Here is a 26635-nt window from a genome sequence, read left to right on the forward strand (position 1 = left end):
ATTCCAGAATTTTTTAAGGTCTTGCTGTTAAACTTATCGCAAAAGTTTTAGTATCACTGGTAGATGTCGCTTTCCACAGTGGAAATGGTTCCTTATTTAGACATCAATACTCCTGAAAACGTATGTTGAGAGTAGATTTATATAACAATGAACGAAATCAGCATTTCTTAATTTTTATTATGGTGGCCATAAAATTGATAGCACGCATTAGTGAAAGTGTTTTGATACTGCTAAAAGTGTGCTTAGAATTATTTCCAGGTTCTGAACCCTATTGACGCATCACTTCCTCTTTATGAAGTATGTTGTTAATATAATTGAACAAAAATTAAATATGTTTAGCGTGAGCACAAAGTCCCCTCCCCCCTTTTCGTAGCTAGCGTTTTGGGAAAATACTTTGGTACTGCTATGGTTAATGAGTTAACAGTATTATATTACCGAGGCGATGCAAGGAATATATTTTTTCCCCAAGTTTCCGCAATGTGACAGCAGAAGATTACAGCAGTTTGAATTGCAAGACGCAGCTAACACCCTACCTAGGTGTCACTATAATGTTTGACTGATTGATACCGAAGGTTTTTTTGACTAATTTAGATATGAGAATAATATTTTTGTCTTCGGTAATTCTTGTCGAAATGTGCATTTTAACAAAAATTAGACCATCTGTAGTGACGACGTGTGTATTGGTATGTTATACATCTAATTTTCAATTTAATTTGATGTGTTCTACAAATAAAAATCTATGCTCATTTATTAATGTGTAATTGCCCACCCGGTTATCCGAGTGGTCTAATGCACGGATTTCCGGAGCGAGAAGGAGCTCCTGTTCCCGGCACGAATCCTCTCGGCGGACTTGTGTCGAGATCCGGTGAGCCGATCAGTCTGTTGGTGGTTTTTAGGCGGTTTTCTATCTGCCTCGGCGAATGCGGACTGGTGCCCCTTATTCCGCCTCAGCTACGCTATGTCGGCAATTGCTGCGCAAACAAGTTCTGCACGTACGCGGTCACCACCATTATTTTACCACGCAAAGGTAGGGGCTACACTCGTCTGGTGCGAGACATTCCGTGGGGGGCGGGGGAGGGGGGGGGGGTTCCACTGGGGTCTGAACCGCACAATAGCCCTGGATTCTGTGTGGGGTGGCGGAGGGGTGATGTGGACTGCGGTACTCGTCGTGGGGTTGTGGACCACTGCGGCTGCGGCGGGGACGGAGCCTCTCCGTCATTTCTAGGTTCCCGATTAACATACAACATACAATGTACAACTTATTTCAGTTCTCATAATAAGCAAGACACGTGCATTTTAATAAGCTAAATTTTTTAATGTGAAAATATTGAATTTGGAGGTCTGTTGTGCTTCCAGAATGTGGTACAAGAGTCAAACTTTGCACATTAACAATTTCAGCTTAACATACAAGTTTTGTCATTAGTGCCAATGTGCAAGCCAAGTTCTTTTTCTTAATCTTGTAGAATAATTAAATTATGACAGTTGTGCCCCATACGACTCTATTTTGCTTCTAAGTTTGGATTTTCGTTTGTAAATAGGTATATGTAACTAACTCAATGAGTTGGATAAGCGATCATGTTCACTTTTTTCTCTTTAAATTACGGTTACTGGGGATAGCTGATATTTATATCTGCTGGCATCATCTAGTGTAAAAAAGAGTCAAATTCCATCAACAGAAGGGGCAGGTCCACATAAATAAGCTTGTGATGGACCTGTCCCAATAAAGAGAAGAAGACGATGTAAAGAAAATTCTACAAGTCATACGAGGAGAAAACATTTTATAACAGTATTTGCCAGTGGCCAGCAAATGATTAACAAGGTAAAGATGAAGCATACTCACCAGTTTCCGCTTTGATGTGTTCTGCTGTGGTTATATTTGGAATAAATTATGAGTAAAATTATGTACTTCTGTCACATTACTAGAATGAATATGAATAATATAAACTTGCGTAATACAATCTTTCGCGCTTTAAACAAAACGCTCTAGCCTCATCAGCATCATCAGATTCGAAATCGGGTCATCTGCAATTCATTCAAACTAGACCACTAACCACACCAAATGGCTCAACCATCTTGTAATCGTATATATTGTTTCACACTGGTACCAACTGCTAGATGGCAACTTCATGACACCATGCTTAAAGCTACTGTGCAATAAAACAGATTTTTGTGTCTCGTGGAAAACTTATTTTCTGTGGCTTTTCAACTCACCAATTTAATTATACTTGTGTATTAAGATAAACGACCTGTATGTGTTTTGTACTCAGAAATCATTTACTATAAAAAGCCCTTTTGTTTCTTTAGAACAGTTGTATTTTTGAATTATCGACTTGACCTCTTTGTCTTGTAGCACAGTCATCTATATTTCATGTCCTTCTCGTTTCAACGCTGTCCTTGATTATGTCGTGAGTATTGTAAATATAGCCAAAGTTCCCCTACTGTATAACAAAATTGTATACTTTAAGTACCAAGTCGTGATTAAAAAATCTCGTCAAAACACGTTCTTCGTGCCTTCGTGAAATTATGTAGCCAGTTCGTTTTATTTTTACTTTGTTGTTCGTATTGTAAGTAATTTCACCTAAAGGAGTTCTTTCATTAAAGGAGACCACTCACTGGAAAGCAGAAGCGTTGAGACGTTGGTAGCCACAAACACAAAGAGAGAACAGTTTGAAAATCTTAAACATGGCTAAGAATCCAGCAACTGTATAAATATGAAGAGGATGAAAAAATGCGCCAACCAGTTACAAAACAAAGGTTTTTAGTCCTTTACCTAGATTTCGATATTTATAAAAAGTATCCTCTTCAGAAAGAGTGGGCCTTGTTACATCACATGTAATTTATCACTATTTGATGTAACAAGGCCCACGCCTTCTGAAGAAGATACTTTTAGAAATATCGAAATTTAGGTCAAGGGCTAATAAATATTTGTTTTGCAATTGTTTGGCTGATTTTTTCAACCTCTTCAGATAGAAAACTTGTTAGCTGTCGAAGAAGACAGTAAAAGGAAAGCTGAACTTTTAAATTTCACCTTTAAGAAATCATTTTCGCAGGAGGTTCGTACAAACATACTACCGTCGTCCGACAGTCGCACGGGCTCCCACGCAGAGGATAGATACTAACAGGCACCTTTAGTGTGGAATTGTAACTGAAATAATTGAAAACAAGTAAATCGCCAGGTCCAGATGGGATTCCAATTAGGAAGTATAGACAGTATTCTGCAGCACTTGCTCTTACTTAGGTTGCATTTATTGAAATTCTCTGGCGTGGCAGGAAGTCACAAGCGACTGGAAAAAAAATTTCGGGTGATTCCCCTGTGTAAGGAAGGTAAGAGAACAGACCGCATAATTACGTACCAATACCCTTAAAATCGTTTTGCTGCAGAATTATTGAACACATTCTGCGTTTGAATACAATAACTTTCCTTGAGAGAGAAAAGCTTCATTCCACAAATGACCATGTATTGAAAGAGCATCGCTCATGTAAATCTCAGCTTTTTCTTTCCTCACATGGTATCCTACAAAACATGGATGGAGGCCTGCAGGCACATACCATATTCCTAGATGTTCGAATGAGTTCGCCATTTCCCCACTGCAGACAGTTGACAAAGGTCAAAGAATAGATTGGGTTCCCAGAAATGTGAGTGGCTCGGAGTCTTTTTGAATAGTAAAACCCCGTGCGTTGGCCCCGACATCGAGTGTTCGTCGCAAACAAGGATATCGTCAGGACTGCCCCCAGGGTATGCTATAGGACAGCTCTTAATCTCTACATACATAAACAATGTGAGGGACAAAGCAGCATTGACAGCTGTTTACTGGTGTCGCTGTGGTGTAAGCGAAGGTATCGCTGAGTGACGGTAGGACACAGGATTATTTAGAATTTATAGGTGGTGTGATGATAGTAGCTTGCTCTAACTGTAGAAAAATGTAAGTTATTGCAAATGAGTAGGAAAAACAATCATGTACCATTCGAATATGGCTTTACTATTGTACTGCCTGACACAGTATCATCGATTACGTATCTAGATGCAATGTTGCAAAGCGATATGGAATGGAATGTGCACATCAGGTTGGTAGCGGGAAAGGTGAATGCTCATTTGTAAACGAGATAGCGTGTAGAACACTAGCGAGACCTATTAAGTACTCTACGAGTGTATAGGATCCTCACGAGCTCAAATTAGGGGAAGACACCAAAGCAGTTCACAGGTGAGCTGCTACTTTTGTTACCGGCAGGTACGATCAGCAGATAAGTATTATGGAGATGCTTAGGAATTCAAATGCCTAAAAGGAAGACGACTCTCTCTTCGCGGAGTAGTATTGCGGAAATTTAGAGACTCAGAATTTGACGTTGACTGCAGTATGATTCGTCTGCCGACTACGTACATTCCGCGTTGGAACCACGAAGTTAAGACGAGAGAAATTAGGACTCGTGTCGAGCCTTACAGATAGTTGTTTTTCCTTCGCTTTGTTTGAGAGTGGAACAGGAAAGGAAATGCTACGTAGTGCCCTCCACCATCACCCTCCAGCATACAATGGATTGTGGATATGTTTGTAAATGCAGATCCTAGAGTAAAACACACACACACACACACACACACACACACACACACACACACACACACAACCACGCCTATGCGCCTGTATGGTGATGGCTGAACGAACAGTGCAGTGGTGTATGCATTTCAGCAAGTCGGTTAGCTTATGGTGGTTGTTGTGTCAGGTGGAGTGGGTAGAGAAAGGGGTGGGAAGGTGGAAGCCAGGGAAAGGTACTGGGTCTTAGTGGCTAGTGGCTTGGAGGGTTTGCATCTAAGAATGCAGAGACGGGGGTGGGGGGTGGGGGGATGGGAGGGGGGGGGGTGGCAGTCACATGAGCTAGTCATGTGATGCACAGTTGTCAGAGCCGGTGGAGAGCAGTGTACTCTGAAAGTGAGGTGGGACGTGAATTGGTGAATTGGGAGGGAGTGACAGAACAGAGGAAGGAGCGAACAGTTGGCTGAAGGGTGTGGGACAGTGGGTAAGCGGAGACTGAGGCCAGGACAGTTAGGAGAGAGGATGAGTTGTTCTCAGGATAACTCCTATCTGCATACATCAGAGAAGCTGGTGGAGGAGGGAATGATCTAGACTGTCTGAATTGAGAAGTATCTGTTGAAACTGAGCGCTATGTGCACAGATGCATGTTGTACCATCTGATTGACAAAACTGTTCTTGGCATCCGTTTGACGGCGGCCATTCATTCTATTTGGCAGCTGTACAGCGTTTGTAGCATAGTTCGTATATGACGTGGCTGATTTTACAAAAGTCCTGGCCTCTGATTGGGTGGGGTAAGCCTGTGATAGGACTGAAGCAGGAAGCGCTGGATGGGCGGACTGAGCAGATCTTGTACCTTGGTCTGCCACAAGGTATGGCTCTTGTGGCAAGGAGTTGGGAGTGGGGGTGACATACTGATGAAATAGGATGTTGTATTATTGGGTGGATGGCGGAAGAACACTTTAGGAAGGGTTGGAATGATCTTTGGCAGGGTGTCCATCATTTCAAGCCACAATGAGAGAAAAAGCCTTGACAGTGTATACAGCTAATTTGTTCCAGTCCAGGGTGATATTTGGTGACGATATTGGTACATATTTGTCTTCTTGGCGTTAGCGGGAGGACTCATGACATATGAGCATATCTCACTTGGAATCTGTTTGTGGACTAGGTAAGAGGGTACTGCCTGTCTGTAACGGCGTTCGTGAGACCTTAAGCATACTTGCCAAGGAAATTCGTTTCAATGCAGATACATCATCTCTCCATGGCTAAGTTGTTTCGGAGGGATTTTTTGGATGGAACGCATGGTAGCTGTCGAAATGCTGGTGGCGTTGATAAGTCGGATTAATGTGAATGGAGGCACGTATGGAGCCGCCAATAAGGTGGAGGTCAAGTCCGGGAGAGGAACGTATTTGGTAGAGGAGGACCATGTGAAGCAGATGGGAGAGAAGGTGTTGAGACTGCAGAGGAATGAGGATAGAGTGCCTTGACCCAGGTTCGAGATCTTGAAGATTTAATCAGTCAATCAACCCAAAGCACACAAGAAGTTGGGAGTTGGGGAGGCTAAGAAAGTTTTCTCTGGATGATCCATAAACAGGCTGGCATAGGATGGTGGTATGTGGGCATCCATGGCTGTGTCACAGATTAGTTTGTGTATCTTCTCTTCAAAGAAAAAAACGTTGTAAGGAATGAGCGTTAGGTTTCGAATTTCAAAGACGTTACAGTAAATGAGTGGTGGGCTGGAATGTAAAAGACGTTGACAGAGATAATGTTCATGAGCCTTGCACAGCTCATGTTCTTGCCATTTATTCTTGATCATCTCCTATTACTGTACTGCCGCCACGTTTTCTTGTTCCATTTACTGAAATCACTAACTTCGTGCCTTACTTGCCTGTGAGCGGCACGAGCGGCGTATATCAATAAGAGCACTGGCGTACCATCTCTGGAGTGACCGATAGTATTTGTGGGTCGTTGTGTGTTTGACTAGTCAGTTGGGGATGGACCAGCAGTGTAGTCGGAATGCAGCAGCACTGAAGTCGAGGACGGAACGCCGGTGAGGTGCGGACAGCCAGTGCTCGCCGACCGCTGACGACCCACGTGAAATGTCTGACACAGGGAGATTAGGGTGGGACGGCCATTGGTTGGTCGTTCAGTTGGTCGTCTCATCGGCCGGCTTATATTTGGCTCTTTCACCGTTTCTGTGCCTGGGTGTTGGTCGGTTGGCGTGGAGCAGTGAGGAACTCTACACGGTGCGTAGTTTAGTCGGGGCCATTGGCGCATCTACACGGGGTTGGAGTGTGTGATGCTGCTCCCATTGCTACGAGGTCCGTAATCTACGAACAACTCAAGACTATTCACATTGTGTCGTTTGGATTTTGTGGTCGGCTGTTGAGACATTCCCACGAGGAACAACGTGTGTTTTCAAGTTGGCAAATTTTAGCCACCCTCTGGTTGATTTTAACTGTATTTGGTTATTTTGAAATGAAGTGCACCAGCGGAATCTTCTGCCTTGTGGCCATTAACGTTCCGGTTACCTGCCATGGCCGTTGACGTAAATTCAGGCAGTGTATTTTCCTCATCATGTTGTCACTGTCCAGCACAGTGTTTAGTGTGACAGCTCAATGTATAATTGGTTGCGGACCACAACACTATTTGCGTTGTTCCATTGAACTCCCTGTTGAGTGCTGGCTGGGTGGAGCGGAAGTTATCTTGTCGGTGGGTCCGTTGACTGTCCTTTGGTTGGGTTGTCGTCGGATCGACAGTGGTTGGGCCGACAGCCTGTCTCACCTAAGCGAGCGTTAGTGTTTGAATTCCAGGCCGGCCCTAGAAAAATTCTGAGCTCCGTTAGGTGTACTGCCTTTTCTTATTTGTTCTTGTTGTTTGTATTTGTATGGCTTCTAGCCGATTTTTAAATTAAGGTTACTTTGCCCTTAAGGCTAAGATTGTTTGGGCCTTCAGCCTAATTCAGAGAACTGTTTTACGTAAGGCCTTTGGCCTTTTTAAATATTTAATTTGTTGAGTCTCAAGTGATGGTCCTTCAGCCGATTTTGAATTAAAGTTATTTGTTCTTAAGGTGTCAGATTGTTTAGGTATTCAGCGTAATTAAAGAATTGTTTTAAGGTAAGGCATTTGGCCTTTTAAAATTTTATATTGGTTTGAATCATAAGTGATGGGCCTTCAGCCGATTTTTTAAATTGAAGTGGTTTTGCTCTTAAGGTGTGATATTGTTTGGGTCTTCAGCCTAATTAAAGAAGTGTTGAAAGATAAGGCCTTTTGCCTTTTAAAAATTTAAGTTTGGTTTGAGTGTTAAGAGATGGGCCTTAAGCCGATTTTAAAAAAAAAAATGTTGTTTTCCTCTTACTGTGTGTGATCATTTGGGCTTTCAGTCTAAGTGAAAGAACTGATTTAAGATAAGGCTTTCTACCTTTCAAATTTCTGATTTTAAATCATTAAGGCATGAGATTGTATGACGTATTCAGCCAGTTATTAAGTTCCAAAAATTAATGCTCTGTTTTATTTATATTTTCTTGGCTCTTGTAACGTTTCGTCAATTAAATAAATATCTATGTTCGAATGTAGCTGACAGCCGCTTACTTTGGCCACTTTCCACAATTTAAACTACCTATCTTGTCCTTTGGGTTGAGCAGGGCATCTCAGTTCGATTGCAAATCCATTGGCATGAGGGATATTGGTGTATAGGGAGGTTTCATCAACGGTAATGAGTAGGGATCCAAGAGATTAAGGGCCTGAGATGGTGGAGAAAGGCGTTAGTATCTAAGATTTGGGAGGCTAGGTTTCAGATAATTTGTTGGCCAACAAGAGTGGAAATTCTTTCAGTGGGAGAACAATAACCAGCTGCAACGAGGCGTCAGTGATCGTTGGGTTTGTGGATGTTGGAGAGCGTGTGGTAGGTGAGTGTGCAAGGTGGTGATAGGGGGCTGAGGGAGTGGGAATGGCCTATGTATTTTTTATGCATTGGAGATTACGTTGGTCTTCTGTGACGGGATCACTGTGGCCGAGATTTTAGGTGGTCAGGCAGATGGTGGAGGCCTTCTGTCAGATAGTGACTGATTTAATAAAACAGTGGGGGAGCCTTTGTCTGCAAGGAGGATGACTAGGCCAGGAACTATTTTCAAGCTTTCTGTGGATATTCTTTCTTCTGTGGGAATTTTAGTGTTATTAGGAAGGGATCTGAGGAAGGATGGTGAGCCCATGTTGAAGGTAAGAAATTCTCGGAAGGTGACGAGGGCGTGTCAACAATCCCCCCAAAAAAAGCCAACCTAATCTCAGTGTTGAACCTTTCCTCTCCCAGTTCATAGCACTATCAAACAGGGGCACTCTACCGTCAGACACAGGAAAAGGAAATAATAGAGGCGCTTGAGGTGTGGTTCTGTAGAAGGATGTTGAAAAATGGGTTGAATGATAAAATAAAGAATGAAGAAGTTCTCTGCAGATACGGGAAGAGAGGAAAACGTGGAAAAAATTGACAAAAGTATATTTAACGAATGACGCTAATGCTATACTGAGATGAAAAAGTTGGCATAGGAGAAGATTTCGTGGTGGGCCACATGAAACTTATCACAACACTGAGTACTCACAAAAACGAAAGAAAAAATGAGTTGCTTTGATTTTAGGATTGTAGTGAACATCCACATTTGTAGCATGACTTTTCGGATTTCACTTCGTGTATTGGGGTACGATTTATACTGTTTGTCAAAGGCGGCTATAGATGCATTATGGCAGGCTGAAGTGGCCGTGCGGTTCTAGGCGCTGCAGTCTGGAACCGCGAGACCGCTACGGTCGCAGGTTCGAATCCTGCCTCGGGCATGGATGTGTGTGATGTCCTTAGGTTAGTTAGGTTTAACTAGTTCTAAGTTCTAGTGGACTAATGACCACAGCAGTTGAGTCCCATAGTGCTCAGAGCCATTTTTGAGATGCATTATGTTGGCTAACTCGCGACTTTTGAACGTCCCTGTTAATGAATCATCAAGCTCAATTCCGCAGATGTAATGGTGTGATTCAATTGGTGGCAAAACAGGTACACATGTATTGCAGTAAAATGTACGTCAAATGTTTATCATTTTTATCTTATCGAACCATAGTTAATTCATTATATCCATGCAAGAGCCTGTAGATACTGTAATAACTGGACAATTGGCTATACACATACGACAACTCGGTTGAACATCCCGCAAATGGCATTAGAGCGACATGTGAACCAAAAACTTGAAAACAAAGACTATTGAGTTAAAAAGGAATTGGCCGATAGAATTGTGCCTTTACTTTGAAACAAGAAGTTGAATTAGACATATATTTGTCTAAAATGGAACTGAACTTTTTACTGAGAATTAATAAATTATGAACTGGCTAATGTTAACAATTTGCTTTATCCATCTGACAACGATAGAAAAGCATGATTAGAGCGTCTAAGAGGACTTTTCAGGAGGCTTCGAACACTGAGCTTACAAAAGCCAGAAGCTACTTCAGAAGCTCGAGCTATTGGATTTAACAACCTAACAGTTGAAAAATTTTTGACTTGCTGGACAGTGTTATCGATGAGTGCACTCATACTAGGGATAAAATATTTAATAACGATGCGACTGGAATATTAGTAAATCCTAAAGACCACTCAGGGACTCTTTTTCTGGTGCAGACTGTCACCTAAGCTGACGGAGATGACACTGTGACCGTGAAGATATGCTTCACTGCATGTGGTGTATGTCCCCGCAATGTTAATTTTCCCAAGGCAACCGATAAGACAGAAGTTCCAGACTAGTCTCCACCTTGAGCAGCATCAGTATTTCACGAAACAGAGTGGATGACTAAAGGGCTAGTTTTAGAATGGTTCAAACATTTCACCTGCTACACCGATAAGTTCTTAACTTTCTGTGTGAGTCAAATATCTATCTAGAATGAGGAGAACTGATTTAGTTCATTTACTAGTGTCCGTCGACACTAGTGAATGAACGAAATTCATTTTTGCTCATTCTAGACAGAAATTTGACTCACACAGAAAGTTAGGAACTTATCGGTGTAGCAGGTGACAATGGGTTTATACTTCTCTGTTAGCCACCACACATCTCTCACAGGCTCCAGCAATTGGGCTTAGCCTACGTGAAAGGTTTTAGCAAGTATTATGACGAAGAATTTCTTAAATGACTGAGATTAGTCCTGGAAAAGCGAACACATTATTCCAAACTGCAGCCTTGTTTGACAGGGCATATTTGCAGTATTCAATGATGTCAGTTGCTCTCAATGGCTTTCGAAACTCAGGAAACTTGTGTATTAACAGGAGCGTCTTTAGAGCAGATTATTTCATATCATCAGTAGCCACTGATACTGAGGTGAGAGCTACCAAGAAAACTTAAACAGGGCCGCCATATTCGTCTAACACAGCAAGACTGGAAGTTCTATCACAGGCTACTACTACAACACACTCATCAAACATGTTTCCTTGACGAATATCGGTGTCTCCAGAATTTGGCCTCCACATTTCCAGTCCATGAGCCAATTAACGACACCCAAAATAAGACAGAAAACCAAAATAGTGTCAAAGAAAAAGGAGAAACACTTATTTTGACCTCTTCTCCTTTTAAGGTGCAGCTAATAACGCAGAGGTTGAAAAAACTGGAAAGGGATCCAAACCAAACGAACATACGTCTGCAAAAGAGTGACTTGAATTAGTCCAAGGATTTCAGGAAAAGTCTGAAGTAAGGAAAAACTGCATTAAAAGTACGTAGGAAGAGAAGTCATCATCAAAACAACAGAAGCTGTCTTCATTCAATAATAGCGGTAAATTAGAAGAAGCCAATGAATGTGTTATTGTCTTGACTGCTCTGAAGAGTGGTTGAGAAAATGTAGCGTATGCTTCACGTAGGTTCACAATCCGTGAGGAGGGGGAGGGAGGTTCGAGAGTGGTGAGGACGACGTTTCATGTGATGCATAAATGGCTCTGAGCACTATGGGACTTAAATTCTGCGGCCATCAGTCCCCTAGAGCGTAGAAGTACTTAAACCTAACTAACCTAAGGACATCACACACATCCATGCCCGAGGCAGGATTCGAACCTGCGACCGTACCGGTTGTCAGGTTCCAGACTGTAGCGCCTAGAACCTGCTGTGGAGCATAAAATCTTATATTATATAAGCCACTTGTAAATGTGTTTTTATATGTGAAATATATATATATATATATAAGCTGTTAGATTTTCGTTTATGGGTAATTTTGTATGTGAAATATTATTCCACATTTTTGCCCAACCCATCTAGCAAAGCAGAGCACATTACCGTTTCATAGTTTTCTCAATAAAAATGCAAAGTTGTAAAATTAAGCATTGATATGGTGTGATTATATAAAAATAATATTATTCTGAATATGTCTGAACCAATCTAATAACGACTTACAAGTTTTTGAACCTCAAAATGACTATTGAAAATTAAGTACCCCATTCTGCCACATTTTCCCCCTACTAGTGAGTCCATCGTATCTCTTCCTCTCTTTAGACCAGAGCATTCGCTACAATCATTTGCAACAAATACAGAATTCTGGAAGTCTCCCATCCTGTCACTTCCTTCCCCTTAGATCATATTTTCTAGTGAACTTACATCTACTTCTACATCACATTCTGCAAGCCACCTGATTGTGTGTCACGAAGGGTAGCTCTGATATCATTAATTGATCTCTGTACCTTGTTATTCATTCTAATCATCGCCACATCTAAAGCTATATGGGAACTGGAGACCCTAAAAGGAGTGGTACGCAGGGAAACATGATATAGGTTTCTGACTGGATGAGGGAAGGACCATACTTTCTCCTTTTCTTAATAAATCGGTCTACACCATTTAATGAATTTTCATTAGAAGCTCTGACAAGCCGTAGGTCATCACTATTTTATGTTATAGTACGGCGTGTCCTGTGAATTCACTTTGCCTGTCTTTTAATTCATTGCTGTCTATTGCTTTGAGCTTACTTTTGATAATTACCTTCGCTGTTTGCTCCACCTTTAGGGAAAACATGTGTCCTCAATGACAAAAGGATTCACTCAACGTCTATATGTTTCTTCGTCGTATTTTAAGAAGGCTGTTGACAGACTGACGATGACTTCTTATATCGGAAGTCGCCGACGGTTTGACTGATTAATTTTATTCAGTGTCGTAGAATTTGTTGGGATCGGACCTAGGAGCCAGGATATATGGCTTAACTGCCCTATACTGTCTAATGCCTGCCTTATTTACTTTTTAATCCGAGCACGTCTCTCGTCATCTTCTAATCACGTTGTTCAGTTTTGATTTCAGTAACACTGTATATTACCCATCTTTCCCTAAAGGATACAATAGTTTTCCTGATGATTTCAAAGTTTTCTGTGGGACACACATCTCACGAAATTACCACGCCTGAAAAATCAGATAAACTAGAGTTCATATGGGAGGTTATCAACAGTAGTTCCTCCCACACCACATTCACGAATTGAAGAGGAAGAGGAGAAATTATGCACCAGTACCCTACGGCACACGCTGTGAAGTGATTTGCCTATTATTGATGTATATGTTGACTGGAGCCTTGAGAGCAGCATGGTGGACATGTCTTGATAGGTAAAATTCTAACATCATTGATACAGGAAAGATTGGGTTTGGGTCCAAGTCCAGTACACAGACTTAATCCGTGGTAAGTTTCAAAAAATAGCGCATATTCATCTGCTGAATATAAGACTTATGCCATAACTACTACCTTAACTTTCGAAACGGGGTATTTCTAAGCCCAGAGCGTGAGATGCACTTCGCGTAGCTTTAAAAAAGGTAGTAGATTTATATTTATATAAGTTATTTTCATTACAGACCAGATGACTGACAGTAAGAATTAAGTGTGAAAGATACTTGACTTTGAGGAAAAAAGGCAGAATCACTTCTTGTGACAGCTATGATAAGTGTAATCTGTATACTCACTTTCTCTATATCATCTGCATTAAACAACATCACCAATGTCGGTTTTCCAGGAAAACCATCCATTTTCACTATGTCTCCGTAGTAGTCCCTGATCGCCTGAACTAGTTCAATAGAATCTTTTTTTGCCGTTTCACCTGTAAGTGGAAAATTTAGTTCTAGTTACAAAAATTCCCTTACTCATTAGCAAAGATACAAATAAAACGTCTACTAGACAATTCTGTATACCAAACAGGTTCATCAACAACAACCGTTCTCCACTCGTACAAAGACAGAAGTCCGGAACGATTAAATTATGAACGCTACACAGTCATCTACAAACTGCTTCACTTTAAAAGCAGAGTTTACGAAATTTCTGTTTAGTTTACTTTGTTTCCTTTTGTCATGAATGAAGAGCTACTTTTCTGTGTATTTTAAGATGGTAATTTACAGCCGAAACCGATGATTTCCGTTACAATTTTGTATAATAATGATTATGAGTAAAGATTTTGTTTACTGTTTGGAAGACTTTTCGAACATAATTTTAATTTTCTCTTCAACTCGTTACATGTTAAGAAGATATTTTGTTAGAGCTAATAACAAAAAATAATAAAACTCTATTTAATCATAATATCCTCATTTTCATTCTTAGGAGGCGGCGTACCTCAATTAGACATTTTGTTTGAATTACCTATGTGTGTCACACGCGCGCACACACTATATATAGGGCGAGTCACCTAACGTTACTGCTGGATATATTCCGTAAATCACATCAAATACTGACGAACCGATTCCACACACCGAACGTGAGGAGGGGGGCTAGTGTAATTGTTTAATACAAACCATACAAAAATGCACGGAAGTATGTTTTTTAACACAAATCTACGTTTTTTTAATGGAACCACGTTAGTTTTGTTAGCACATCTGAACATATAAACAAATACGTAATCAGTGCCGTTTGTTGCATTGTAAAATGTTAATTACATCCGGAGATATTGTAACCTAAAGTTGACGCTTGAGTACCACTCCTCCGCTGTTCGATCGTGTGTATCGGAGAGCACCGAATTACGTAGGGATCCAAAGGGAACGGTGATGGACCTTAGGTACAGAAGAGATTGGAACAGCACATTACGTCCACATGCTAACACCTTTTTATCGGTCTTTTTCACTGACGCACATGTACTTTACCATCAGGGGTGAGGTACACGTACACACGTGGTTTCCGTTTTCAACTACGGAGTGGAATAGAGTGTGTCCCGACATGTCAGGCCAATAGATGTTGAATGTGGTGGCCATCATTTGCTGCACACAATTGCAATCTCGGGCGTAAGGAATGTCGTACACACCGCAGTACATCTGGTGTAATGTCGCCGCAGGCTGCCACAATATCCTCTGGCGTTGTACGCACATCACGGTACACATTTTCTTTTAACGTACCACACAGAAAGAAGTCCAGAGGTGTAAGATCATGAGAATGGGCTGGCCAATTTATGCGTCCTCCACGTCCTATGAAACGCCCGTCGAACATCCTGTCAAGGGTCAGCCTAGTGTTAATTGCGGAATGTGCAGGTGTACCATCATGCTGATACCACATACGTCGACGCGTTTCCAGTGGGACATTTTCGAGCATCGTTGGCAGATCATTCTGTAGAAACGCGACGTATGTTGCAGCTGTTTGGGCCCCTGCAATGAAGTGAGGACCAATGAGGTGGTCGCCAATGATTCCGCCCCATACAGCCTACGGTCGCTGTCGCTCTACCTGTCTGAGCCAGCGAGGATTGTCCACGGACCAGTAATGCATGTTCCGTAGATTCACTGCGCCGTCGTTTGTGAAACCCGCTTCATCAGTAAACAGGTAGAACTGCAACGCAGTCTCTGTTAATGCCCATTGACAGAATTGCACTCGATGATTAAAGTCATCACCATGTAATTGCTGATGTAGCGACACATGAAACGGATGAAACCGGTGACGATGCAGTATGCGCATGACACTACTTTGACTCAGTCCACCGGCTCTCGCAATGTCCCGTGTACTCATGTGTGGGTTCATAGCAACAGCAGCTAACACACCAACTGCACCCGCTTCTCCTGTGACGGGCCTGTTACGGACCCGTTCGCGTGCTACGACCATATCTGTTGCATACAGCTGGCAGTAGAAGCTTTGCAATGTGCGGCACGTTGGATACTCTGTCCGAGTACTGTTCTGCATACACCCTGCAGGCTTCAGCTGCATTTCGTCGACACTCGCCATAGATGAGTATCACCTCCGCCTTTTCATAGTTCGAATACTCCATGGTCACAGTTCCTACAACACTACACTATCACAGACGTCTGGTAACACGGTGTACTACAGTTGGTCTGCGTGCGGAGACGAATGCAGAATAACAATAGCAGCAAGCGCTACACGCGGAGGACACTGCGACAGCTAGACCAAACCACAACAGTGCACTACAGCCACACTCGTAAACACGGTGATCATCGTAAACATGTCCCTGCAGATGCTGCTCGCCGACCGTGGCCCGTGTTTGTTACAACACGCAACTGAACGTCGGAGGTTTCAAGCGTGAACTTAAGGTTACAATATCTCAGGACGTAATTAACATATTACAATGTAACAAACGGCACTGATTACGTATTTGTTTATATGTTCAGATGTGCTAACAAAACTAACATGGTTCCATTTACAACAAACGTAGGTTTGTGTTAAACAACATACTTCCGTGAATTTTTGTATGGTTTGTATTAAACAATTACACTAGCCCCTCTCCTCACTTTCGCTCTGTGGAATCGGTTCTTCAGTATTTGATGTGGTTTCGAAATATATCCAACGGTAACTTTAGGTTACTCACCCTGTATATGTGTGTTGTGTGTGTGTGTGTGTGTGTGTGTGTGTCAAGTGATCAGGTGCCACATCTAAAACTCATCAAGCACATTTTCTCTGATTTTTCAGTATATATTTGAAGCAGATTATTGTAATGTAAAGCTGGAATCAACGTACTGCGTCGATTTGTTTCCCATTACAAAAAAAAAAAAAAAAAGATTTTCAAAGCAGAAGTTTATGAGCCCATTCGATAAAACGGCCCTAAGTTCGTTTTATCTGTATTTATTAACAGGGGCTGTGTCCGGACCCGGTTGCTGAGTAGTCAGCGCGACAGAATGTCAATTCTAAGGACCCGGGTTCGATTCCCGGCTGGGAGGGAGATTTTCTCCGCTCAGGGACTGAGTGTTGTGTTGTTCTAATCATCATTTCATCCCCATCGACGTACAAGACCGGCGAACGGTCTGCCCGCGGGAGGCCATAGTCAGACGACATTTACATTTAAGAGGGGCTGTAAAACACGAAGTGTAAAGAGTACTTCAGCTGCGGTCATTAACTTGCCCCCTACCGAGTGCTACCGCCGTGCAGCAGTGCTACTCAGTAGCTGAAGAAGTACTGGTTATTCTTCGTCTTTTACCGTTCCTGCTAGCACATAACGCTAAACCGAATATCAAGCTAGACTAATTTGGGACCGCTCAAACGAACGGACACGCAAAATTCCGCTTTAAAAATCTTTTCGTTCGTAACGAGTAACCAACCGACGGTTTCCGTTGAAACTGGATCTCGTATGAGGCACATGTTGAGCAATGGCTCTCTCGGTTGATTCCATCTACACACTGCAAAAATTAGTTTGCAAATATCTTCTAAAAACTGAGAAAATGCGCCTTAGGACTGCAAGCTAAAATATTAATATTAGGAGACACTTATGTGTATAAACAGAGTGTTGAAATAAAACTATTCCACATTCTCAGGTGGTAGTATGGACCTGAATAAAATTCCCAATAAACTTGGGCTTTAAAATGCGTACCTTAGGTCTTACGAGCACTTGTTCATTAGCCGGATGTTGTGGCCGAGTGGTTCTAGGCACTTCAGTCCGGAACCGCGCAGGTTCGAATACTGCCCTTAAGCATGGATGTGTGTGATGTCCTTAGGTTCGTTAGGTTTAGGTAGTTCTAAGTCTAGGGGACTGATTACCTCAGATGTTAAGGTCCGTAGTGCTTAGTGCCATTTGAATCATTTTTGAACTTGTTCATTAAAGTATTCTAACAACAGCGAAGTTCAACAAGGGCTCAAAGCCTTTGAGGCATGTATTTTAGGGTCCATGTTTATTGGACATTTCTATCTTGCTTTGGTACATACTATGATCTCTCAAAATATGGCAAGCAAAGAGCTTGCAGCAGAAGAGGTACAGAGCAAAGATAAAAATGGAAACACCAAAAGCACAACATATAACCGTTCGTAGTATGGGGTAGGAAAACGGTTGACATTCAAAAAGGCTTACAGTCGGAATGGATAAATACTGCTCATGTATGGTTTTCAGTGGATCCTGATGCCATTCTTCCTGCAATATTGTGGCAGATTAAGGTAACGGTGATGGAAGTGTATACCATTTACGCACTCTCCTTTCCAAAGTAGATCACAAAAGTTTGATAATATTGATATCTGGTGTCTGTGGTGCCAAGAGATGGGACAGCTAATCGTCGTAATGACAAATCCAGTCCTGGCCGATGTGAGCTGTGTAGACAGGGGCCGTGTCATTCTGGAACATGGCATCACCTTTGGCGAACAAACACTGTACTCTGGGACAGACCTGATCAGTCAACATGGTCACGAAATCGACGCTGCATAGGCACCACGTTGCCCATGGGGTACCACGGTATGGCTACCCAAATGATAACCGAACCTTCGCCATGTTTCACCCTAGGGACGTAGTCTCGGCCAGAAGTTAGAAACAGTGTGCTGATTACTTTTGAATGGAACCATTCAATGGTGCCACATAGCGGATGTTCGATTTTAATTTAAGTGCACGTTGTATACAGTCGACGCTCAATGCTTTTGACACTCAATAATTTGAAACTGAGCTCCTTGAAAAATACTCGATAAATTGGAAAAAATCGAAGTGTTTTGGTCCTCTAAGTAATTTAAAGGTGTAGTGGCGAGACTATCTCGGCAATACTTTTTAATTTGAAGTCGGGCTCTCACACTCTCTGTAATTTGAAGTTATCTATTTCTGTGATTTATATTGAAGTCCCCCTACCTTTGTGATTCCTAGTACAGTCTCGGTCCATCCATAGTTTTTTTCTGTCACCTATGTTCCATCCAGTCTGCAGTCTGCTTTCATACTGTGTTGAACACGGGCCTAATTTCTCGACACTTTTAATCATTGTGAGTGCTATGAGGAACAAGCTTTTTACTGAAGCTATGGAGAGCGGACTTTCGACAAGCGGCGTTCCTCAGCAGTTTGCTGTTTAACCATTTATACTGTCGATGATTTTAAAAAATAAGTACGATTTCAACGGAAGTGTCTCAGACACAGGTGTTAGAACGTCACGTCAGGGCGTCTTGAAGGGTGCTTTGTCAAGTGGATACATTGGCGTAGAGGTCAGAACGTTCCGTGAGCGCTTTGATATTGGAGGAAAAAACCGAGGTCTTTAGCTCAGTATCTGTGGTTTGAAGGATTTTCGGCAAGTGTGACGGAGGAAAACTGAGCAACACTGTCTTAGCCTGCAACATGGACGGATCTCAGAATCTGAAAACAATCACTGCAGGAAGAAAGTTAGTCTTTCCCACGCAGAACGACATCAACATTGCAACCATTGGACCAGGGCACAAAACAAAGTTTTAAAACTCTCTACCTCTGGTTAATTGTTTTAGCTGTGCTGGGTAGCACTGAGACAGGTGAGAAGGTGAACATAGCAATTTTGACCGCCTGTAACCATGACTGAAAAGCGTGAGTTTGTAATGCAAAGAGAGGACGTGCAGCAAACAGAGTAACGAGAACGAACGAGTTCAGTCTCGCCAGACTCACGAAGAGATCTTCTATCCAGTTGCAGTGAATTAACCTCTGAGGTTTTTGTTCACATTGACTATGACATCGGTGTCAATAATGTTCTGACCGATGCTGAAGTATTACCCTGTCAGGATGACGACGAGGAAGGTACCGAAGAACAACCGTCAACTCTAGTGAACAAGAGTGTTGATTTGACATTTATCTCTTCGAGAATAAACAATAAAACTTACAAAGGAACTGCCCAAACCAATCTTCGTACTGGTCCTTGTGTAGTTTTTCTTGCAGGATGTCTTTCACTATTGACAGTACTGGTGATTTGGCCATGGTAATAGATGGATTACTGTGGCCGTATTGATATGTATTTCTTGATGGTTTCAACGAGAGAGTGGTCTGTTATACTAGCGATATGCCTTTAATTTTGTCTACGGCGGCAGGAGAAATGTGGTCAAAGAGACGGCATGTTTCTATGGATGAATGGACATGGTACAACAGAACATTTCAGATTAATTGAAGATGTAACATTGTGTTATGATTGGTTTAAATGGCTCTGAGCACTATGGGAATTAACGTCTGAGGCTATCTGTCCCCTAGAACTTAGAACTACTTAAACACACACATCGATTCCTGGGGCAAGATTCGAACCTGCGACCGTACAGTCGCGCGGTTCAGGACTGAAGCGCCTAGAACCGCTCGGCCACAACGGCCGGCTGTATTATCATTATTAATCAACTGACCACTTACCAACCCCTATGATTTAATTGCAATACAACGATCAGTAAACTTACCTGCTAAGCGCAGACTCGCTTGCATAGCAACACGAACCTGCGTAGGTGTGGCGCGCTACCAGTTAATTAGTTGAGGCTTGATGTTGAAATCCGAAACCGCAGGTGCCTTCCGAATGCACTGTTAACAATTCACAATGCGTTCCCACATTTCAGCTACAGTGCTAAATTGGCTAGAATACATCAAAGCTTTTAAATACGGCTTCAAACGAAATATGTCAGGTTTGAAACAGGAATCTGGGAGGCCATAGAATTGATATGCCACGACCGAAATGCTTGGTGTAGAAGATTCGTGCTACGGATTCCCGAACAGTCACATGAAAGTTCGTCAGAGCACCGTTGCTCATGGTATATATGCGCATCGTTGCACCATAATAAACAGAATCCAATTAGTCTATTAGCCTGTGTTACAGAAAATGAAGCTAAAAACTGTCAGGTAGGAATCTGGGCCGGACCGGGAAAACCTCTAGCTTCGAGCCCTACGTTTATTAGGATTAAGATTTCACTGTCCTGTTGTCACCCCTTTGTACCTATAATTATGAAACACCATACATGTACTAGGCAACGTGTGTGTAGCAATCTTAAATCTAGGGTAAATAAGTTTTAAAATCATTGTTTGTCTGGTAGCTAAAACGTTGAATACGTGTTTGTATTGCAACACATCGTTTTGTTGCTAACAAAGGCTTCACACTAACTATAGACCGCACTTCACAAGACTCGGCGGTAAACTGATCATTTCTTGTGATTACAGAGGACAATAAATTATGTGTTTAGTGCCCTCCTTCCCTGTAATCACTGACGCAGTGGTGAAACTGACAACAGATGAAAACTTCTCATGAATTAAGTGCAGGTATTACATCATTACGAGGACATTGCTGTGATTCACAGCAGAGCTGTTCCACTGTCGCGGTGGAATAGTCGCCTTCCCTTTTGTGTGTTCTAAAGATGTGGTTTGTCTTATTGAAGTCTGTATAAGCTTCTACTCCGTCTTCGACCTACATTTCAACTGTTATTAGCGAACTCAAATTTAATTAGAAACAAAAGGAAATGAGTTAGTCGAATGACAATGAACTCACATAGAAGTAAACAAGGGAAGCTTAAGGGCTGTGAACTTTCACAATGAACCAATGTCATCTTTCTGTTTCGACTTTCTTTAGTAGCCTTTGATTATTATTAATTGCACCTTAATAAATGGCGTTGTGCAAATATCATCTATTCAATAACTAATATGGACCACGTATGTAATTTTAGACCTTGATTATTATATAAAAAAAGTTCATCTCTAACTAGTTCCTGTTCACAACTGCTGACGTCGCTAGTTGCACGCTGCTTATAGTCAGTCCGGAAATTTCTCCACTACTAGAGTTTAGATGAAACATCGAATAAGGCAACGTTTCTTATCATTGCCATGTGACTGTTACTCTTACCAGTCGAACAGCTTCATACTCTAACGCAACTTGCTTAATAACTCTGAATTCCCTTCTTTTTATCTGAATTCTGTGTTTAATATCGTAGACATCTATTTCAATTGTAATAATCACTGATATTCATGTACCTCAGATTTTTATCTGCCTCCATCGGCAGAGCAACTCACTGATTCACATTGACCACACGAGAAGACGTGCATGCTGGAATCCAAGAAATTTGCATCTTCAGCAGCAGAATGTCTAAAGAATGTTTCTTTCTCAAGGAGCTTGAGTCCCTATAGGTATGAGTCGCCTACGAGAGGTATAGGCAGTGGCTGCACTTACCGAACTAGTCTCGCCCTATCGCCGTCAGTTTCACGACCTTCGCACGGAAGTTCGCGATAGTACCTTTGTGTATACTAATGATTATCAGACTGACCGCGTTGTCGGGTGTGCCTCCGTCATTAGCACTGACGTTTTTCGGTATGGGCTTCCAGGACAGCTGTCAGTTGCTGACTCCCGACGGAGCCACTGTGATGTTTATGTGGGTGCCGTGACAGGTCGGTCTGGCAGGAAACGAGGCTTCTGACGCTGCTGCCAAGGTTGCAGCCCTCATATCTCAGCCCACTATTTTTCACAATCCCTCCGATGATCTCTGTGTTGCCGTCTGTCAGCATTCATGTGAACGAGCTCTGGGTTATCAAGCCTCTCCCGGCGGCTTAGAAAACCTCCTGTCGGCCCTCTCACCTTGAGGAGATATTTTTAGCCATCGCCATTTGTAAAGCGGTGCTCTTTCACCAGTTTTGCACTCATTGCGCTCAGCCTCTGATGGCCCGTCGTTTTCCGATGGAATGTCCTTTTTCTTAACCACTTACGTTTTAGTTTGTATTTGCCGTCTCAGTTATCGGCCGTTTTAGAGAAAGGGGTGCGGGCTGTAAACCACGTTTCACTTTTTATCCGTGGTAGCAATATGGAGAACGCCATTTTATTTTTAGTTCATGACCTCTGTTTGTCTATGGCGTATTTTATAGACTTTCACCATGTTCCTAAAATTAGCTGTCTTCTCTTCCGTCGATTGGGATTAACGTGCAGTCGTTCTTAACTCCTCTTTGTTTTGGTGTTCTAAAGTTCTGACATGGGCGCGTACGGCCGTTGTTGTCTTTGCGTCCTAAAACAAAACAAAACTTACCGAACTGGGGCAGGAAGTTCAAGAGGCCACCGACGATGGGCAGCTTCTTAGGGCCGGGTATCTCCTCGAAGGGCCTCGCGCTGAGCCACTCTTGAGACGGAGAGCGTGGCGGCACCTCTGTGGGGGCTGCGACGGTGGACAGACACCTGCCGGCGGCGAGGGCGGCTGGGGGCAGCACTGGCAGGAGGCGGCAGTGACAGCTGGCGCAGCATCTGGCCGCGGCGAGGACGGCGCCGGCCATGGTGGGGGCCTGCAGTGTGACGCACTGGCTCTGGAGCGTCAGCATCAAGGTGCGTGCACAGTACTCTACCCACCTATGTTGAACGAGGAACATACACTCCTGGAAATTGAAATAAGAACACCGTGAATTCATTGTCCCAGGAAGGGAAAACTTTATTGACACATTCCTGGGGTCAGATACATCACATGATCACACTGACAGAACCACAGGCACATACACACAGGCAACAGAGCATGCACAATGTCGGCACTAGTACAGTGTATATCCACCTATCGCAGCAATGCACGCTGCTATTCTCCCATGGAGACGATCGTAGAGATGCTGGATGTAGTCCTGTGGAACGGCTTGCCATGCCATTTCCACCTGGCGCCTCAGTTGGACCAGCGTTCCTGCTGGACATGCAGACCGCGTGAGACGACGCTTCATCCAGTCCCAAACATGCTCAATGGGGGACAGATCCCGAGATCTTGCTGGCCAGGGTAGTTGACTTACACCTTCTAGAGCACGTTGGGTGGCACGGGATACATGCGGACGTGCATTGTCCTGTTGGAACAGCAAGCTCTCTTGCCGGTCTAGGAATGGTAGAACGATGGGTTCGATGACGGTTTGGATGTACCATGCACTATTCAGTGTCCCCTCGACGATCACCAGAGGTGTACGGCCAGTGTAGGAGATCGCTCCCCACACCAAGATGCCGGGCGTTGGCCCTGTGTGCCTCGGTCGTATGCAGTCCTGATTGTGGCGCTCACCTGCACGGCGCCAAACACGCATACGACCATCATTGGCACCAAGGCAGAAGCGACTCTCATCGCTGAAGACGACACGTCTCCATTCGTCCCTCCATTCACGCCTGTCGCGACACCACTGGAGGCGGGCTGCACGATGTTGGGGCGTGAGCGGACGACGGCTTAACGGTGTGCGGGACCGTAGCCCAGCTTCATGGAGACGGTTGCGAATTCTCCTCGCCGATACCCCAGGAGCAACAGTGTCCCTAATTTGCTGGGAAGTGGCGGTGCGGTCGCCTACGGCACTGCGTAGGATCCTACGGTCTTGGCGTGCATCCGTGCGTCGCTGCGGTCCGGTCCCAGGTCGACGGGCACGTGCACCTTCCGCCGACCAATGGCGACAACATCGATGTACTGTGGAGACCTCACGCCCCACGTGTTGAGCAGTTCGGCGGTACGTCCACCCGGCCTCCCGCATGCCCACTATACGCCCTCGCTCAAAGTCCGTCAACTGCACATACGGTTAACGTCCACGCTGTCGCGGCATGCTACCAGTGTTAAAGACTGCGATGGAGCTCCGTATGCCACGGCAAACTGGCTGACACTGACGGCGGCGGTGCACAAATGCTGCGCAGCTAGCGCCATTCGACGGCCAACACCGCGGTTCCTGGTGTGTCCGCTGTGCCGTGCGTGTGATCATTGCTTGTACAACCCTGTCGCAGTGTCCGGAGCAAGTATGATGGGCCTGACACACCGGTGTCAATGTGTTCCTTTTTCCATTTCCAGGAGTGTATCTAAGAATTACAAGAAGGTCAACACATATCCTTTGCAACAATGCCAAAAGAAAGAGACTACAGACAGGGAAAGACAATCCTTTATATGGTTAATTACAGTTGAATTGTTTAATCTTGCCGGCTTGCACATGCCCGCCCAGACGAGACTGCAGCGTTGCCAGTTGCGAACGACGCAAGCGCCAAGAGAAGCAGCATCATAGTATAGTATAGTTCGCAAACTTACGTTTAGAGCGGAGCGCGCATTTTATGAAGTAAACCCACCACGGCCGCATTAACCCTTTCGCTCCTACAGAGACGTGCTCCCCGAATTCCTCGGTGTGCGTGCGTGATTTTGTCATCACTGCACTGCTCGCCTGTGCTGACACATGGTGTTCCGACTGCTTTGACACACTTATCATTCGATTTCACAAAAAATTATTTCGCCCAAAAATCTGATTTTTACACATCTTCTTGACTGATACCTCCCCCTCATAAATGACTTAATTTTGTTTCGATATTCAACGCAGATATTGTGCAGCATGAAATGTAGTAAACCATTACACGAAATTTTGAATAGTTTGCACAGGTAAAAGTCCATAGCGTATACTTTCCGTATGGTCGATTTTAGTTTCCACAATGTTGAGAATGAAATGTGGACGATATACCTACATTTCATATAAAATTTACTGTATAACAATATCTCATTTAATTTAAATGCCAGATAGGTGTCGTATGTAATATTCAGAAATATACCGTCTTTCTCGACTGTAATAGAAGTTTTATTTATACCAGTCATTTCGCTTTTTCTGATTAACACAAAATTGGCGAAGTACACAAAACTGAACTGTGGACGTAATAGAACATAGGAACTAAAATACACTCCTGGAAATGGAAAAAAGAACACATTGACACCGGTGTGTCAGACCCACCATACTTGCTCCGGACACTGCGAAAGGGCTGTACAAGCAATGATCACACGCACGGCACAGCGGATACACCAGGAACCGCGGTGTTCGCCGTCGAATGGCGCTAGCTGCGCAGCATTTGTGCACCGCCGCCGTCAGTGTCAGCCAGTTTGCCGTGGCATACGGAGCTCCATCGCAGTCTTTAGCACTGGTAGCATGCCGCGACAGCGTGGACGTGAACCGTATGTGCAGTTGACGGACTTTAAGCGAGGGCGTATAGTGGGCATGCGGAAGGCAGGGTGGACGTACCGCCGAATTGCTCAACACGTGGGGTGTGAGGTCTCCACAATACATCGATGTTGTCGCCAGTAGTCGGCGGAAGGTGCACGTGCCCGTCGACCTGGGACCGGACCGCAGCGACGCACGGACGCACGCCAAGACCGTAGGATCCTACGCAGTGCCGTAGGGGACCGCACCGCCACTTCCCAGCAAATTAGGGACACTGTTGCTCCTGGGGTATCGGCGAGGACCATTCGCAACCGTATCCATGAAGCTGGGCTACGGTCCCGCACACCGTTAGGCCGTCTTCCGCTCACGCCCCAACATCGTGCAGCCCGCCTCCAGTGGTGTCGCGACAGGCGTGAATGGAGGGACGAATGGAGACGTGTCGTCTTCAGCGTTGAGAGTCGCTTCTGCCTTGGTGCCAATGATAGTCGTATGCGTGTTTAGCGCCGTGCAGGTGAGCGCCACTATCAGGACTGCATACGACCGAGGCACACAGGCCCAACACCCGGCATCATGGTGTGGGGAGCGATCTCCTACACTGGCCGTACACCTCTGGTTATCGTCGAGGGGACACTGAATAGTGCACAGTACATCCAAACCGTCATCGAACCCATCGTTCTACCATTCCTAGACCGGCAAGGGAACTTGCTGTTCCAACAGGACAATGCACATCCGCATGTATCCCGTGCCACCCAACGTGCTGTAGAAGGTGTAAGTCAACTACCCTGGCCAGCAAGATCTCCGGATCTGTCCCCCATTGAGCATGTTTGGGACTGGATGAAGCGTCGTCTCACGCGGTCTGCACGTCCAGCACGAACATTGGTCCAACTGAGGCTCCAGGTGGAAATGGCATGGCAAGCCGTTCCACAGGACTACATCCAGCATCTCTACGATCGTCTCCATGGGAGAATAGCAGCCTGCATTGCTGCGAAAGGTGGATATACACTGTACTAGTGCCGACATTGTGCATGCTCTGTTGCCTGTGTGTATGTGCCTGTGGTTCTGTCAGTGTGATCATGTGATGTATCTGACCCCAGAAATGTGTCAATAAAGTTTCCCCTTC

General features: G+C 43.9%; 1 protein-coding gene across 1 annotated transcript in view; it reads right to left on the reverse strand.

Annotated features, from left to right (window-relative positions):
- LOC126365968 (probable cytochrome P450 301a1, mitochondrial) overlaps nucleotides 1–26635 on the reverse strand; it is a 223719-nt gene that overhangs the window by 167702 nt on the left and 29382 nt on the right. Inside the window, exons 2-3 of the mRNA XM_050008765.1 lie at nucleotides 22644–22983; nucleotides 13462–13596 (exon numbers count right to left, since the gene is read on the reverse strand). Of these exons, the coding sequence (XP_049864722.1) occupies nucleotides 13462–13596; nucleotides 22644–22977 (469 nt within the window). The 5' untranslated portion in view covers nucleotides 22978–22983. The remainder of the gene's footprint in view (nucleotides 1–13461; nucleotides 13597–22643; nucleotides 22984–26635) is intronic.

The sequence above is a fragment of the Schistocerca gregaria genome, chromosome 4 (assembly GCF_023897955.1).
Source record: "Schistocerca gregaria isolate iqSchGreg1 chromosome 4, iqSchGreg1.2, whole genome shotgun sequence".
Lineage (NCBI taxonomy): Eukaryota > Metazoa > Arthropoda > Insecta > Orthoptera > Acrididae > Schistocerca > Schistocerca gregaria.